At 34.7% G+C, this 19,149-nt stretch overlaps 1 protein-coding gene across 1 annotated transcript; it reads left to right on the forward strand.

Moving 5' to 3' along the window:
• The first annotated feature begins 4,495 nt into the window (after positions 1 to 4,495).
• LOC144851396 (uncharacterized) lies at positions 4,496 to 10,521 on the forward strand. The gene is made up of 9 exons (XM_078708823.1): positions 4,496 to 4,621; positions 5,759 to 6,439; positions 6,676 to 6,747; positions 6,861 to 7,657; positions 7,755 to 8,550; positions 8,650 to 9,146; positions 9,255 to 9,517; positions 9,602 to 9,850; positions 9,939 to 10,521. Exons 2-9 carry the CDS (start codon positions 5,893 to 5,895, stop codon positions 10,468 to 10,470), a joined length of 3,753 nt encoding a protein of 1,250 aa, XP_078564949.1. The 5' UTR covers positions 4,496 to 4,621; positions 5,759 to 5,892; the 3' UTR covers positions 10,471 to 10,521.
• Positions 10,522 to 19,149: the final 8,628 nt, after the last annotated feature.

Below are 19,149 nucleotides of genomic sequence, written 5' to 3' on the forward strand. Positions count from 1 at the left end.
ATGTATAAAATAAAAAGGTTTGAGTGAGTAGCATACCCACAGTTGAATATAAAAGTCGTCCATAGCAATACCAAAGACTAGCAGCTTCTAGCTCGTTTTATTGGAACAACTACACGCTCATATACGTAGTGATGTTTTTACACACTTACACGTCTGTGATCTTAGTTTTAAAACGGTTTTCCACTAACGAATTTATTTCGCGTGAATATAAAGTGTTCACTAATGCGCATGCGTATTAATATTTTGTGACATCGAAAAATATGCAACTAATCAAAAATGTTCGATTCGCGCCAATATATTCGCTAATGGAAAAGACGCTGCCATCACAGTCAAAAGTGGACAGGTGAAACTTATTATGATTGTAAGGTTATTTATCTAAGAGCAGAGAAGGACAACTCTTATTTCAAACTCCGGCTGAAGTTTGTTGTTTGTGTGTGGAAATCTTGGAAATACTAGTTAAAGAAACGAATGGTACAAATCCTGACAGGGTCGTGAAACACCCTTCCTCAAAACGGTTTGTGTGTGCGCTCAAAGTTGAGTTTTGGAAGTTAGAACACTGGTTTCGTGGTTGCTATAGAAGTATGGAGGTGGCAGAAGATTTTAGAAGGCGTCAGGTGGACATGTTTGCAAGAGACAAGATGGACAGAATCGGAGCCAAAAGGTAAAATAGATTGAAAGAAGGTGATGAATCTGCACGTGTGTTGGTACGATGGAGATGACCGAGAAAGAGGGAAAGAAATTAATATTGTAGTGATGGTACATAATTATCAATCAGTTCCCACCACAAATTGGCCGAGAAGAAGTGACGATATGACGATTCAGTAGATTTGTTATTGAAAGCTAAGGAACAAAAGAGTGTTTACCCTTGCAGATGACTTTAATGGTCATATTTAAAGGGATGTAGGTGGTTATAGAAAGTCATGGTGGCTTTAGCATAGGTACACGAAATATAGAGAATGACGAAATTAATGACTAGAGTTTTTTTAGTCCGGTGTTTAAAATACAAATGAAAGACCAATAATGAAGCCGTAACATGATGGCAATGACAAAACATGCTGGAATCCAATGGATGTACATGTGGCTGAAGACGTCGAATTCAACCCATGGGCTGTAGGCTATGTGAGGAAAGATATACGAGTAATTCCCTCAATTGCAGATTATGTGAGAAATGCAGTAGCATAATATAAACTGATTTCACCAACCCCACTCGAGGAATTGGTCCGTGCCAGATTTGCTGGAGTCAAAACTCAAGAATGACTTAATTTTAATTTCAAGCAAGAGACAACACTAACAAAATTGAAGAACATGTAAAAGGAGAAGATTGGAATATAGATTCACAGTGGAATTCACAAAGCATGATTGTGTACGATTGGCGAAGGTGTAATGACGCCGAAACACGCAACATAAAAGATGTCAAGAAGGCATTTTGAGAAGACCAGAAAGGGCAATGATAAGTATAGTAGTATAACATTATAACTATAAAGCAGTGATTACTAGTATTTACTACGGAGAAAGTCCAAAATGGTCAATGTGGCAATCCAAAATGTTTAATATTGTATTAGGAAGGAGACAACTTAAATTATATAAATCCACTAATATTAATTTTAACTAATTTTATATTTGGTAAATTTTAATAGTGTCTTGTAACCATGGAAACTGGAAGAAACCATGAAATTTCACTTAAAATTAGCAAAAACAAACACATAGTTCTCTAAACCAAGAAAATTACACCAGCTTGTCCCGAAGCGTTAAGCATAATTTCCATTAAAATATGTTTTGAAGTTTGCAATGTTTTAATCAGCAGTTTTGCGGGTCCGAAAACCCCTTATATCCTTCAAATATTTATTTTGTATGGAACGATGCATGAGAAATATAGTTCTTAGGTGGGATGATGTTTCTAGCACATCTGTCAGAACTAGTTCAGTTTCGTTACTAAACGAAAAAGTTTGGTAAAGGCTTTCTTTATATTATTAGTGTGCCAAGCTTTGTCTCGTTTTTTTCAAAAAATGTCCAAATTTCGACCTTTTTATTTTTCGATAAAACTGGTTACTATAGCAATGGATTAAGGAATAGAAGGATATGCATCGACGGTGACATCAAACGATTTTCCAGCGCGCTTGCCTATACTAAAGTACTGCTGCCAATCAGACAAACACGCTCATTGAACTCCGTGTCTCTAACCGCGGCCCTCTATAGAACGCTGCGAATAAACTGTTATATTTTTTAGAACAAAACGTAGCCATGTAGAAATCGTATGCGCAGTCTGAATGTTCTATTGACATGTTTGCGTCGATGATTAATTGACAACAACAATATATTGCTGAACAATGCTTTGTTTTAATTTCATCACATTCGGACTACGAAAAGTTCACCTTCTTACGACCGGTAATTTTAAGTAGTTGGTAATATTAATAAAATATGCAATTTTTATATTTGAATTATCATATTGGCCTGTCACCTTCTGTCATTAAAAATTGCGTTAATCTATAGAATATTAAATTATGGTTGGCTATGTATATTAGTAGTATTATAGTTGCGATACGTCACCACTGACTCTACTATTCTCTAGCGCTCGGTTTGAAAAGTAGCCGCAAGGCAAGCTTAACCATGAACAAACGAAGCATAAAAGTACCTTGTCTATTACTTATTATTATTCCCACAAGAAGTAAACAACGGTGAGTATATAGATCACGATTACACGTTGTAGCTACTACATTAGCCTACCAATAGGCCTACTAGACCTATATCAATGTCGGCAAATCATAGGATTTACTAGTATGCTACTTTAAGGTCATAACAACATTCACGGCAGATTTAGAACATGGCAAAATTAATGTTTTTTAAAAACCTAAAGGGTAATACAATTTACAAACAATTTGATCTTACATTTATTAATAATCTTGTAATATTTCTGGGAGATCGTTTTAATTAGAAAAGTTATAATTAAATTCGTCGCATAAAGCGCTAAAAATATAAAATATTAATCATGCCACCAAGATAAGAGCGCGCGAAAGCATAGCCAACAAGATTAAAGGTTGTTGAGCATGTGCAGTAAACAATATATTAGGCACACGACCGTTTCGTAACGACGGTTAATTAAACTGTGTTGCGCATGTTTATTATGCTATAGTAACCATTTATGTCTAAAACTAATTTTCTACCATTCTATTTTTGACATAACTGGTTACTATAGCATAATTGACATGCGCAGAACCTATTATTCGACTCTGCGCATGTTTATTATGCTATAGTAACCATTTATGTCTACAAATATAAGGGTCGAAAATTTCCCTGTACTATAGTACAGGGATTTTTTCCAAAAATGGCCAAATTTCGACCTTTTTATTTTTCGATATAACTGGTTACTATAGCATAAATGACATGCGCAGAACCCATTATTCGACTCTGCGCATGTTTATTATGCTATAGTAACCATTTATATCTAAAAATAATTTTCGACCATATTATTTTTTGACATAACTGGTTACTATAACATAATTGACATGCGCAAAACCTATTATTCGACTCTGCGCATGTTTATTATGCTATAGTAACCATTTATGTCTAAAAATAATTTTCGACCATTTTAATTTTTTGACATAACTGGTTACTATAGCATAATTGACATGCGCAGAACCTATTATTCGACTCTGCGCATGTTTATTACGCTATAGTAGCCATTTATGTCTAAAAATAAAAGGGTCGAAAATTGGCCATTTTTCGAAAATTTCCCTGTAGTATAGTACAGGGATTTTTTCCAAAAATGGCCAAATTTCGACCTTTTTATTTTTCGATATAACTGGTTACTATAGCATAATTGACATGCGCAGAACCTATTATTTGACTCTGCGCATGTTTATTATGCTATAGTAACCATTTATGTCTAAAAATAAAAGGGTCGAAAATTGGCCATTTTTCGAAAATTTTCCTGTACTATAGTACAGGGATTTTTTCCAAAAATGGCCAAATTTCGACCTTTTTATTTTTCGATATAACTGGTTACTATAGCATAATTGACATGCGCAGAACCCATTATTCGACTCTGCGCATGTTTATTATGTATTAGTAACCATTTATGTCTAAAAATTATTTTCGACCATATTATTTTTTGACATAACTGGTTACTATAGCATAATACACATGCGCAGAACCTATTATTCGACTCTGCGCATGTTTATTATGCTATAGTAACCATTTATGTCTAAAAATAAAAGGGTCGAAAATTGACCATTTTTCGAAAATTTCCCTGTACTATTGCGCTACAAATAACCCAATGTGTGCTGTAGAATTGGACAATGAATTGAACAACTGATTGACCAATCAGAGCAGCGGAAAGCGTTCCAAAAGTTGAACAATCAGAGCACTGAAAAGTGACGTAAGCAGAGCCTTAGAAAAGTGTTCCAAATGTCGTCATTTTGACCAATCAGAACACTGAAAAGTGACGTAATTAATATCTGACTTCCACAAGTTTTTCACAACACAAACAATGATGAGATTTTGTCCAGATTTACATGCGACAACATCTTTTTACAAATCCTCTAGACTTATTATTATTATTATTAATTTCAAGGCGAATTCTGGTAGTAGCTGTATTCAATTCGAACGTGTACTTGCATTAAAGGTAAGAGCGAAATTGATTTCATGCATTTAAAGTGTTGATAACTTGTTTGGCCTAGGCCGTGACTATGGCCTAGCAAATGTGTTTGTATGGGTGCCAGCCCCGCGGTCGACGCTAATTCTTGTTGGCGGTCTGCTCTGTGGGGTAAAATGCATTTGCTATTATTACTTCCCCCCCTAATTACCAATAGGCCTACATATATTTCATAAAGTATTAACAATAACGCATGCCTTTATAGGTTAGTTAGGGTTTAGATATAGTGTCACTCGACACTTACTTTAATTAATGTATTTACTATATAGGCCGCCTAGGCTAGGCTAGATAGAAAGACTTTTTTGGTTGCCATGAATTGTAAGTCAAACCATGGGCCTGCAAGGGCTATAGGCCCTAGTAAGATGCTATACTTACTTAAGGCTCCCTGTTATTTTTTTTCTTCAAAACTTATCTACTACGGGTAGTTAGATAGACTAGGCCTAGGCTTAGATTAGTATTTATCGATTTAGTTTAAAGTAAGCTATTCTTCAAAGTTTAATTTATTTAATATTTTAACAATCCTACTACTAGTTAGACTAGCCTATGTAGCCTGTAATAGATTTTAGGCCTAACATAATTTTAAACTATAAAAAACTAAATGTGTGCTGTATCAGAATAGCATCCATGGGAAACAGACTAAGCCTTCTAATTGATAGATAAACAATTTAACTTTTATTATAATGATTGTTTAATTAAGTGTAGGCTTCTACTCTTTGATCTAAAGCATTCGTTTAATTAGGCAATCAACTGTATTTGTGGATTTAGATAAGATTCTCAAATAATTTGATTGCATTAAAGGAAGTGCTCAGGGATCAAAGAGTTAATACATACACTGTTTAATAAACAAAGATTATTCAATTTACTCTAATTTATGTTGTAATTCTTTATATAGTTTTGTTAATTGAAAAAAAAACATAATTATTCATATGTAATATTTTCTTAATTTAATTTAGATAAAATAGTTTGTTCTTAGTAGATATGTTTTAATGCTATGTGATTCATTTTATTAATATTTTACATTTAAAGTCTTGGTCTACTATTAATTATTACTTGAGAAATTTTAACCCACAGATATTTTATTTAGATTTGATTTTCCTTTATTTACAGCCATTTACTACAACTGCACGGTGCACAGTGGCATTATACGGGTAACATTTTCTTTTATCACATACTTTACTTACATATATTTTTGCCTTTGATCAGTTTTTTTAGTTTTGCAGGTGTTCAATAGACAGTACAGTATGTTAAGACCAACTTTTCGGCGCAGTGAAGAGGGTGCCTTAATTCTTGAAGATACATCTGCTGCTGTAGTATTTAACAGCTTGAGAAAACGACCAACTGGCAAGTGTCTAACTCCTGATGATGTACGCCAAGATGCCTTGAAGGAGGTGTGCAGGCTGGGTGGAAACACCAAAGATGAATGTGATGTGTTGGGCTGCTACAGGTTTCAGCATGGTAAATACAGTGGACAAACATTCAAGTGGATGGTCGAAAATGTACTGGAATATGCAGTATGTTTTGTAATTAAAATGGCTAATGAAATTCCAAGTACAAGTTCACTTAATATCAACAAATTCAACTTTAAGAGGTACTTGGAGTCTTTCCCAGAAGGCAAAGAAGCCATAGCAATGAAAGAAATAAAACGCCTCAGGAAATGCCCAACTAGACAGACATCGTACATACCTGTTGGTATTGAGCTACAAAAGGTTAAGGATGTCACAGATGAAACACTTTCTGGTACTGATGTCTTTGATGCTTCTTTGCAGCCATCAACCTCATATGCACCAGGTAAGACTTATTTCATATTTTGTGTTTTTTGTGCATTTTTTAAATTAATAATTCGAGGTTTTGCATTTTTAGTGCCTGTGTATGTTGTAGGTTTGCTGGGTTTAGGTTTTTTTTTATGCATTCATTTATACTCAATCATAAAATCGTGTTGTTTAAATATATTGCTTTCTAGCATACTGTAGATAGCGAATGAAAGTAGTTCACTGCTAAATATTCTTTAATTTTCCGTCTTGCAGCTCAACCAAATACATCTTATGAACCTGTTAGTACTATGCCATCCACTACAGAAACTATCAAACATAGTGAAGGTAGTTTATTTCATGTAATTTTAATTATTTTGTTTGATGTTTAAAACTAGAAAATGAAAATTACATAATGTAGTTTAATTAATTATACAATTTTGTCTTGGTTTTTCTTGCAGATTGTCTCATACCAGATAAATGGAAGAAGAACTTGCCCGAGATTGATCAACAGTGGATTTCAAAAACCTTATTCAAGAAATCGAAGAAAGGGACCGCAGAGTTGGATTCAACTAAACTCAAACAACTTTGGTATTATCCACCTCAACCGGATCCGCTCAACAAAAACATACCCATGGCCAACAGTTACTTCGGTCATCGTCTTCTTCTTTGGTTGCCCCGCAAGACTTGGCAGGTCAAGCTGGTCTGCCCTCGGCCAGAATGCAAGAGCTATCCACTAACATCAGGCGGCCTCCATGGAATCGTTCGTCCAGTCCTGGATTTAGACTGCCACTACTTTCTTGCAACAGAACAACTGAGGTGCTCTAACTGCCAACAAAGACAAATTGGCTGGAGTGAAAACATTTTAAAGCAACTTGATTTAGCGCATCGCCTTCAGTTTCCTGTTGTACTTTCGTATCACTTGGCCTGCGACAACCGGGTCCTGCAGCTTCTAAAGTACCGTGGTCTCGGGAACAGTCCATCACAGCTTCGCCAACAAGTCTTAGAACAACACACAAGGCGGTGGAATGAGAGAGTGGCTCTCTACTTAGAAAATTGCAAGAAGTTCTGTGGTTCTCATGATGATTATGTCATTGCTGCTTCTAAATTTGATGAGGTGTCTAAAATGATTCCTGTTCCCACTGTCCAATGGTTCCTCACCATCTACTGCAACGAAGTAATGGGAAGAATCGACGAACTCAAGGCTTCTATCACATCGACGTTCGGAAGAGTGTTGAAGATTGACTCGACCAAAAGGGTAAGTAATTTCTGCAATTTGCTTTTAATTATTTAAATTTTTTTTTGCAGATTGTCGGGAAGCTTTCTTCCTAATAATTATTATATTTTTTTTGCAGATTGTAAGGAAGCTAGCCGGTCGTGCATGTGGAACAGGAGCATGGGCAACAAACGTCGGAAATGAGCACGGCCAGGTGCTCATTACAGTCCTGACTGCTGCAGAAGGATGTGGCCTAAACAACATGACAAACGGTATCATTAACCGATATGCTTCGGCAGGCGTACCTCCTCCCGATATTCTCTACGTCGATCGTGACTGCTGCGGTCATTCAAGCATAAGGAAGATGTTCAGCGCCTGGCCTGACATGCAAATTCGCCTGGACATCTGGCACTTCATGAGGAGAATTGCTGCAGCTTGTTCAACAGAATCACATCAGTTGTATCCGATCTTTCTCAAACGTCTTTCCGCTTGCATTTTTGAGTGGAGCGCTGACGATGTTGAACGTCTGAAGCTCGCCAAGCGTGAACAGCTCATTGCAAGCAAGAAGCATTCCAACCCAACAGACGACATCATATTGAAAAACATCAGCAAGAAGGAGTATGCTTTACATTGTCGCAGGACAACACGAGGGACTCGCGAGACTGCCGACCTAATCCGAGAGCTCCTGACTTCCCTCGATGGTGAAGAAGGCCGTGACACAATGGGCGTCCCACTCTTAGACTCCGAACAGACCTGGGATATCTGGAGCTCACAAGAGCGACACATCGCCTGCATCCAGGATCCAGAAGGCATCCCGCTCTACACAAAAACCAGCGAGATGCTTAAGGGTGGAGTTACCTTGCCAGTTTATCGTTGCGCAAGAGGCTCCACTTCTTTGGAATCGTTTCACCTTCACCTTAACAGGTTTATTCCAGGTACAGTATTACTTTTTATTTGGTATCTACCAAATCTTCAAACCTATCTACTGATTTTTGTATAATTTCATAATTATGGATGTTTTATTTTTTTCTCAGGTGAGCGTGCTAGCGACTTACATTTCCAAGCTTACCTGATGGAAGGACTTGTTCGATGGAATGCAAACCGTGCACTAGCTGCTACCCAGTCTGGAGCACCCATCTCCAGTACATATAGTGGACTGCATCAGCATGCTCTCAACATACTGGCAGAGCAAGTGATTGGCAAAAAAGTGTACAAAAGTTTTATCATTCCAAACAAGTACACTGGAGAACTCATCGGAGTGGAGTACCTGTATAGCCAGTCGAACAAAGTACTCGAAACTCAATTTCCTGTCAAAACAGATACCATTAATGATGAAGACTTTGATGAAGAAATTTACACTTTTGATGTTGATGAAGGTTATGATGACAAGACTCAACCTGACTACAAACCACCTAAGCGTTGTTTTAAACCTCGAAATGCTAAAGAAATCTCACCACCCCAGCTGGAGCCCTTGCCTTTATGTGACGGTAATGATGATGATGGTGAAGGAAAAGCAGCCCTTATTGACACAGTGAGTTAAATTTGTATTATTAGCTTCTACCTCACAAATTTTGTTTCTGTTTTGAAATACAATGCACGAGTCTAATAATTTATTTTGTTTTCATATTTTACAATTTAGGAACTTGAGGATTCCACTGGACCGGACAACATTCCAGGATACGCCAAAGTTGAAGCCCTGGCAGACTACCTTATGCAGTTTAAGGAAGACAGTGGAGTGATAAGTCAAAGTCATGCTGAACATGTCGCAAAGTTGTGGAACAACCTGGATGCTTATGACAAAACCATTAAGCGCAAAGCACGGCATCAAGATTACTTGACGAAAGGCAGGTTCAAGAAAAGTAAAACTACTTCCGTAATACCTGGTGTTGAAAGCACTCGACGGTAAGGCAGTTTCCAGCGTTTTTCACTTTGTTGCATGATGAGTCTTAAATCTAACTCGTTTCTTTGTTGTTTTTTTTTAAAAAGATGCTTCTTAGGTCAGAACACCGGACCAGCTCAGTGGCCGGACTGCAATCGATATATGGAGTGCATTATTACCAAACTGTGTGAAGCGTATCCATCTACCGTATCTATCGAAGGTAAACGTTTCCAGCGCTGGCCGCTCATTACCAAAGGCTACAAGAACATTCGTCGGAAAGTGCTATCGAATGGACACCTGATGTTGTTTGCTAAGCTTCAGTTGATGGAGATAAATCGTACGACACTCATCCAGTGGTGAGTTTTAACTTGTTATTACTGTTATTTTACACTACAGTAAATACATTCAAGTTTTTAAATACTGTGTTTGATTTATTTACAACAGGTACAACAGAACATCAAAGAAGCAAGAGCGGCAAGTGTTGGAATCTGGCATCTCAGCAACAGTACCCAAACTTGTCTCTGATAAAACCCTACTTGAACCTTTAACCAAGCCAGCGGTGCTAAACGTTCATACAAGCGCTCCATCTTTCACATTTGTCCTACCAAAAAACACTTCCGGCCTAGCCTATTTAGGAAACAGACAGTCGATCCCAGTTCCAGGCGAGATAGCAAAACCACCACCATCAGTCCCTGAGGCTAGCAGTACTCGTATTCCTAGAACTACCCTCTTGTACAGAAAACGAGTGGCTAAAGACATATCGGAAGGGAAACCGATCAAAATATACAAACCAAGAACGTCTGCGATTGTGTGCTCAAAGTGTAAGCAACCAAGGTTAAATAAGAACCACACTCAGTACTATGGAAATTGGTATTGTGCTGCAACATCTGATGTGACTTTTGAAGAATGGAAATCGACTATGGTTGCCATCCGTCGCCTTCGTCAAGAGCGGAAAAAAAAGCAGCAACAAGAATGATTCCAAATGATTTTTGTAGCCATGGATAGACTTTTTATACTCTTTCATATATCTTCAATTTTTTTTTAATAATAATAAAAAAAAAAAAAAGTTTTTAATGCTGCCAAATCCAAAGAGCAATGATTAATGTTGTAAATTATTTTGTAATTTTTATAAATTATATTCAGTTTTAATTATTACATTATAATTTACATTATATCATTCATTGCACTTTGTATTTGAAGGTCCCAAGCCCTTACAAAAAAAGCAGAGGGGAAACTTTTTGCAGTTGAGTGTACATTAAATGGTGACTTCTATATTCTTGTCAAGAGTATTTCCTTAGCAGTGTAAATTCTCAAATATTTTATATTTATTTCAAGAGCAATTCCACTACAATTCATTTTAATGTGAATCAAATAATTCCTTCCACCAATTCTAATAATATATTGTGATAATAACTCATACTATAGAGGTTATCATCCAGTAACCTTTAGTTACTCCTCTGACAGTTACACATATCATATGGTACCATGTGGCCTAGAAAAAAAGCCCCAGACAAAGTTAACGGTAATTTTGTCTCAATTTTTGAAAAAGGCTAACTTAATATCAAACTACTTGGAATATTGTTGGCCAATTAGAAGTCAGGGTGGGTTTTTTAACTAGTTAATTAATAACTAATACAGCACACATATTGTAGTCGAATTTACCGTTTTTTAAAAAACAAAATTCATGTACTATAGTACAAGGATTTTGTTTCGAAAATTGGATAAAACAATGTCGACTTTCTCAACTTTTAACATAAAATTAAAGTCTTATTATTCTATTATTTAATATCATTTAATACATCGATCATGTGATAAACCCCTAAAATTGACAGTTTTTAGTATGCCGGTATTCAAAACAACCTCCTAGATTCTTGGGCCCCATTGGCCAATTGTCCCGTTTCCTCATTATCTAATGACCCAGTCCAATTCAGTTTTAATGACCCCACATGGCTCTGTCCATTTCTTGTCCATTTCTTTTTGCGTTCTTTACCTTTCCGAATGAGAAGATTGAGCTGTACCCTTTGCGCAGGGATTTTTTCCAAAAATGGCCAAATTTCGACCTTTTTATTTTTCGATATAACTGGTTACTATAGCATAATTGACATGCGCAGAACCCATTATTCGACTCTGCGCATGTTTATTATGTATTAGTAACCATTTATGTCTAAAAATTATTTTCGACCATATTATTTTTTGACATAACTGGTTACTATAGCATAATACACATGCGCAGAACCTATTATTCGACTCTGCGCATGTTTATTATGCTATAGTAACCATTTATGTCTAAAAATAAAAGGGTCGAAAATTGGCCATTTTTCGAAAATTTTCCTGTACTAGTACAGGGATTTTTTCCAAAAATGGCCAAATTTCGACCTTTTTATTTTTCGATATAACTGGTTACTATAGCATAATTGACATGCGCAGAACCTATTATTCGACTCTGCGCATGTTTATTATGCTATAGTAACCATTTATGTCTAAAAATAATTTTCGACCATTTTATTTTTTGACATAACTGGTTACTATAGCATAATTGACATGCGCAGAACCTATTATTCGACTCTGCGCATGTTTATTATGCTATAGTAACCATTTATGTCTAAAAATAAAAGGGTCGAAAATTGGCCATTTTTCGAAAATTTCCCTGTACTATAGTACAGGGATTTTTTCCAAAAATGGCAAAATTTCGACCTTTTTATTTTTCGATATAACTGGTTACTATAGCAAAATTGACATGCGCAGAACCTATTATTTGACTCTGCGCATGTTTATTATGCTATAGTAACCATTTATGTCTAAAAATAAAAGGGTCGAAAATTTGCCATTTTTCGAAAATTTCCCTGTGCATAGTACAGGGATTTTTTCCAAAAATGGCCAAATTTCGACCTTTTTATTTTTCGATATAACTGGTTACTATAGCATAATTGACATGCGCAGAACCCATTAATCGACTCTGCGCATGTTTATTATGCTATAGTAACCATTTATGTCTAAAAATAATTTTCGACCATTTTATTTTTTGACATAACTGGTTACTATAGCATAATTGACATGCGCAGAACCTATTATTTGACTCTGCGCATGTGTATTATGCTATAGTAACCATTTATGTCTAAAAATAAAAGGGTCAAAAATTGGCAATTTTTCGAAAATTTCCCTGTACTGTACTATAGTACAGGGATTTTTTCCAAAAATGGCCAAATTTCGACCTTTTTATTTTTCGATATAACTGGTTACTATAGCATAATTGACATGCGCAGAACCTATTATTCGACTCTGCGCATGTTTATTATGCTATAGTAACCATTTATGTCTAAAAATAAAAGGGTCGAAAATTGGCAATTTTTCGAAAATTTCCCTGTACTGTACTATAGTACAGGGATTTTTTTCCAAAAATGGCCAAATTTCGACCTTTTTATTTTTTGATATAACTGGTTACTATAGCAAAATTGACATGCGCAGAACCTATTATTCGACTCTGCGCATGTTTATTATGCTATAGTAACCATTTATGTCTAAAAATAAAAGGGTCGAAAATTGGCCATTTTTCGAAAATTTCCCTGTGCTATAGTACAGGGATTTTTTCCAAAAATGGCCAAATTTCGACCTTTTTATTTTTCGATATAACTGGTTACTATAGCATAATTGACATGCGCAGAACCCATTAATCGACTCTGCGCATGTTTATTATGCTATAGTAACCATTTATGTCTAAAAATAATTTTCGACCATTTTATTTTTTGACATAACTGGTTATTATAGCATAATTGACATGCGCAGAACCTATTATTCGACTCTGCGCATGTTTATTATGCTATAGTAACCATTTATGTCTAAAAATAAAAGGGTCGAAAATTGGCCATTTTTCGAAAATTTCCCTGTACTAGTACAGGGATTTTTTTCCAAAAATGGCCAAATTTCGACCTTTTTATTTTTCGATATAACTGGTTACTATAGCAAAATTGACATGCGCAGAACCTAATTTCGACCTTTTTATTTTTCGATATAACTGGTTACTATAGCATAATTGACATGCGCAGAACCCATTAATCGACTCTGCGCATGTTTATTATGCTATAGTAACCATTTATGTCTAAAAATAATTTTCGACCATTTTATTTTTTGACATAACTGGTTACTATAGCATAATTGACATGCGCAGAACCTATTATTCGACTCTGCGCATGTGTATTATGCTATAGTAACCATTTATGTCTAAAAATAAAAGGGTCAAAAATTGGCAATTTTTCGAAAATTTATAGTACAGGGATTTTTTCCAAAAATGGCCAAATTTCGACCTTTTTATTTTTCGATAAAACTGGTTACTATAGCATAATTGACATGCGCAGAACCTATTATTCGACTCTGCGCATGTTTATTATGCTATAGTAACCATTTATGTCTAAAAATAAAAGGGTCGAAAATTGGCCATTTTTCGAAAATTTCCCTGTACTATAGTACAGGGATTTTTTTCCAAAAATGGCCAAATTTCGACCTTTTTATTTTTTGATATAACTGGTTACTATAGCAAAATTGACATGCGCAGAACCTATTATTCGACTCTGCGCATGTTTATTATGCTATAGTAACCATTTATGTCTAAAAATAAAAGGGTCGAAAATTGGCCATTTTTCGAAAATTTCCCTGTGCTATAGTACAGGGATTTTTTCCAAAAATGGCCAAATTTCGACCTTTTTATTTTTCGATATAACTGGTTACTATAGCATAATTGACATGCGCAGAACCCATTAATCGACTCTGCGCATGTTTATTATGCTATAGTAACCATTTATGTCTAAAAATAATTTTCGACCATTTTATTTTTTGACATAACTGGTTATTATAGCATAATTGACATGCGCAGAACCTATTATTCGACTCTGCGCATGTTTATTATGCTATAGTAACCATTTATGTCTAAAAATAAAAGGGTCGAAAATTGGCCATTTTTCGAAAATTTCCCTGTACTAGTACAGGGATTTTTTTCCAAAAATGGCCAAATTTCGACCTTTTTATTTTTCGATATAACTGGTTACTATAGCATAATTGACATGCGCAGAACCTATTATTCGACTCTGCGCATGTTTATTATGCTATAGTAACCATTTATGTCTAAAAATAAAGGGGTCGAAAATTGACCATTTTTCGAAAATTTCCCTGTACTATAGTACAGGGATTTTTTTCCAAAAATGGCCAAATTTCGACCTTTTTATTTTTCGATATAACTGGTTACTATAGCATAATTGACATGCGCAGAATCCATTAATCGACTCTGCGCATGTTTATTATGCTATAGTAACCATTTATGTCTAAAAATAAAAGGGTCGAAAATTGGCCATTTTTCAAAAATTCCCCTGTACTATAGTACAGGGATTTTTTCCAAAAAATGGCCAAATTTCGACCTTTTTATTTTTCGATATAACTGGTTACTATAGCATAATTGACATGCGCAGAACCCATTAATCGACTCTGCGCATGTTTATTATGCTATAGTAACCATTTATGTCTAAAAATAATTTTCGACCATTTTATTTTTCGATATAACTGGTTACTATAGCATAATTGACATGTGCAGAACCTATTATTCGACTCTGCGCATGTTTATTATGCTATAGTAACCATTTATGTCTAAAAATAAAAGGGTCGAAAATTGACCATTTTTCAAAAATTTCCCTGTACTATAGTACAGGGATTTTTTCCAAAAATGGCCAAAATTCGACCTTTTTATTTTTCGATATAACTGGTTACTATAGCATAATTGACATGCGCAGAACCCATTAATCGACTCTGCGCATGTTTATTATGCTATAGTAACCATTTATGTCTAAAAATAATTTTCGACCATTTTATTTTTTGACATAACTGGTTACTATAGCATAATTGACATGCGCAGAACCTATTATTCGACTCTGCGCATGTTTATTATGCTATAGTAACCATTTATGTCTAAAAATAAAAGGGTCGAAAATTGACCATTTTTCGAAAATTTCCCTGTACTATAGTACAGGGATTTTTTCCAAAAATGGCCAAATTTCGACCTTTTTATTTTTCGATATAACTGGTTACTATAGCATAATTGACATGCGCAGAACTCATTAATCGACTCTGCGCATGTTTATTATGCTATAGTAACCATTTATGTCTAAAAATAATTTTCGACCATTTTATTTTTTGACATAACTGGTTACTATAGCATAATTGACATGCGCAGAACCTATTATTCGACTCTGCGCATGTTTATTATGCTATAGTAACCATTTATGTCTAAAAATAAAAGGGTCGAAAATTGGCCATTTTTCGAAAATTTCCCTGTACTATAGTACAGGGATTTTTTTTTCCAAAAATGGCCAAATTTCGACCTTTTTATTTTTCGATATAACTGGTTACTATAGCAAAATTGACATGCGCAGAACCTATTATTCGACTCTGCGCATGTTTATTATGCTATAGTAACCATTTATGTCTAAAAATAAAAGGGTCGAAAATTGGCCATTTTTCGAAAATTTCCCTGTGCTATAGTACAGGGATTTTTTCCAAAAATGGCCAAATTTCGACCTTTTTATTTTTCGATATAACTGGTTACTATAGCATAATTGACATGCGCAGAACCCATTAATCGACTCTGCGCATGTTTATTATGCTATAGTAACCATTTATGTCTAAAAATAATTTTCGACCATTTTATTTTTTGACATAACTGGTTACTATAGCATAATTGACATGCGCAGAACCCATTAATCGACTCTGCGCATGTGTATTATGCTATAGTAACCATTTATGTCTAAAAATAATTTTCGACCATTTTATTTTTCGATATAACTGGTTACTATAGCATAATTGACATGCGCAGAACCTATTATTCGACTCTGCGCATGTTTATTATGCTATAGTAACCATTTATGTCTAAAAATAAAAGGGTCGAAAATTGACCATTTTTCGAAAATTTCCCTGTACTATAGTACAGGGATTTTTTTCCAAAAATGGCCAAATTTCGACCTTTTTATTTTTTGATATAACTGGTTACTATAGCAAAATTGACATGCGCAGAACCTATTATTCGACTCTGCGCATGTTTATTATGCTATAGTAACCATTTATGTCTAAAAATAAAAGGGTCGAAAATTGGCCATTTTTCGAAAATTTCCCTGTGCTATAGTACAGGGATTTTTTCCAAAAATGGCCAAATTTCGTCCTTTTTATTTTTCGATATAACTGGTTACTATAGCATAATTGACATGCGCAGAACCCATTAATCGACTCTGCGCATGTTTATTATGCTATAGTAACCATTTATGTCTAAAAATAATTTTCGACCATTTTATTTTTTGACATAACTGGTTATTATAGCATAATTGACATGCGCAGAACCTATTATTCGACTCTGCGCATGTTTATTATGCTATAGTAACCATTTATGTCTAAAAATAAAAGGGTCGAAAATTGGCCATTTTTCGAAAATTTCCCTGTACTAGTACAGGGATTTTTTTCCAAAAATGGCCAAATTTCGACCTTTTTATTTTTCGATATAACTGGTTACTATAGCATAATTGACATGCGCAGAACCCATTAATCGACTCTGCGCATGTTTATTATGCTATAGTAACCATTTATGTCTAAAAATAATTTTCGACCATTTTATTTTTTGACATAACTGGTTACTATAGCATAATTGACATGCGCAGAACCCATTAATCGACTCTGCGCATGTTTATTATGCTATAGTAACCATTTATGTCTAAAAATAATTTTCGACCATTTTATTTTTCGATAAAACTGGTTACTATAGCATAATTGACATGCGCAGAACCTATTATTCGACTCTGCGCATGTTTATTATGCTATAGTAACCATTTATGTCTAAAAATAAAAGGGTCGAAAATTGACCATTTTTCGAAAATTTTCCTGTACTATAGTACAGGGATTTTTTTCCAAAAATGGCCAAATTTCGACCTTTTTATTTTTTGATATAACTGGTTACTATAGCAAAATTGACATGCGCAGAACCTATTATTCGACTCTGCGCATGTTTATTATGCTATAGTAACCATTTATGTCTAAAAATAAAAGGGTCGAAAATTGGCCATTTTTCGAAAATTTCCCTGTGCTATAATACAGGGATTTTTTCCAAAAATGGCCAAATTTCGTCCTTTTTATTTTTCGATATAACTGGTTACTATAGCATAATTGACATGCGCAGAACCCATTAATCGACTCTGCGCATGTTTATTATGCTATAGTAACCATTTATGTCTAAAAATAATTTTCGACCATTTTATTTTTTGACATAACTGGTTACTATAGCATAATTGACATGCGCAGAACCCATTAATCGACTCTGCGCATGTGTATTATGCTATAGTAACCATTTATGTCTAAAAATAATTTTCGACCATTTTATTTTTCGATATAACTGGTTACTATAGCATAATTGACATGCGCAGAACCTATTATTCGACTCTGCGCATGTTTATTATGCTATAGTAACCATTTATGTCTAAAAATAAAAGGGTCGAAAATTGACCATTTTTCGAAAATTTCCCTGTACTATAGTACAGGGATTTTTTTCCAAAAATGGCCAAATTTCGACCTTTTTATTTTTTGATATAACTGGTTACTATAGCAAAATTGACATGCGCAGAACCTATTATTCGACTCTGCGCATGTTTATTATGCTATAGTAACCATTTATGTCTAAAAATAAAAGGGTCGAAAATTGGCCATTTTTCGAAAATTTCCCTGTGCTATAGTACAGGGATTTTTTCCAAAAATGGCCAAATTTCGTCCTTTTTATTTTTCGATATAACTGGTTACTATAGCATAATTGACATGCGCAGAACCCATTAATCGACTCTGCGCATGTTTATTATGCTATAGTAACCATTTATGTCTAAAAATAATTTTCGACCATTTTATTTTTTGACATAACTGGTTATTATAGCATAATTGACATGCGCAGAACCTATTATTCGACTCTGCGCATGTTTATTATGCTATAGTAACCATTTATGTCTAAAAATAAAAGGGTCGAAAATTGGCCATTTTTCGAAAATTTCCCTGTACTAGTACAGGGATTTTTTTCCAAAAATGGCCAAATTTCGACCTTTTTATTTTTCGATATAACTGGTTACTATAGCATAATTGACATGCGCAGAACCCATTAATCGACTCTGCGCATGTTTATTATGCTATAGTAACCATTTATGTCTAAAAATAATTTTCGACCATTTTATTTTTTGACATAACTGGTTACTATAGCATAATTGACATGCGCAGAACCCATTAATCGACTCTGCGCATGTTTATTATGCTATAGTAACCATTTATGTCTAAAAATAATTTTCGACCATTTTATTTTTCGATAAAACTGGTTACTATAGCATAATTGACATGCGCAGAACCTATTATTCGACTCTGCGCATGTTTATTATGCTATAGTAACCATTTATGTCTAAAAATAAAAGGGTCGAAAATTGACCATTTTTCGAAAATTTTCCTGTACTATAGTACAGGGATTTTTTTCCAAAAATGGCCAAATTTCGACCTTTTTATTTTTTGATATAACTGGTTACTATAGCAAAATTGACATGCGCAGAACCTATTATTCGACTCTGCGCATGTTTATTATGCTATAGTAACCATTTATGTCTAAAAA

The sequence above is a fragment of the Antedon bifida genome, chromosome 9 (assembly GCF_963402885.1).
Source record: "Antedon bifida chromosome 9, ecAntBifi1.1, whole genome shotgun sequence".
NCBI classification, from domain to species: Eukaryota; Metazoa; Echinodermata; class Crinoidea; order Comatulida; family Antedonidae; genus Antedon; species Antedon bifida.

What these genes read in the sequence shown, in the direction of transcription:
- LOC144851396 (XM_078708823.1), top strand. Translation starts at nt 5,893, where the DNA reads ATGTTAAGACCAACTTTTCGGCGCAGTGAAGAGGGTGCCTTAATTCTT. An exon ending in AACTATCAAACATAGTGAAG is followed by an intron (nt 6,748 to 6,860) that starts GTAGTTTATTTC and finishes TTTTTCTTGCAG; the next exon opens with ATTGTCTCATACCAGATAAA. An exon ending in CCTTAACAGGTTTATTCCAG is followed by an intron (nt 8,551 to 8,649) that starts GTACAGTATTAC and finishes TTTTTTTCTCAG; the next exon opens with GTGAGCGTGCTAGCGACTTA.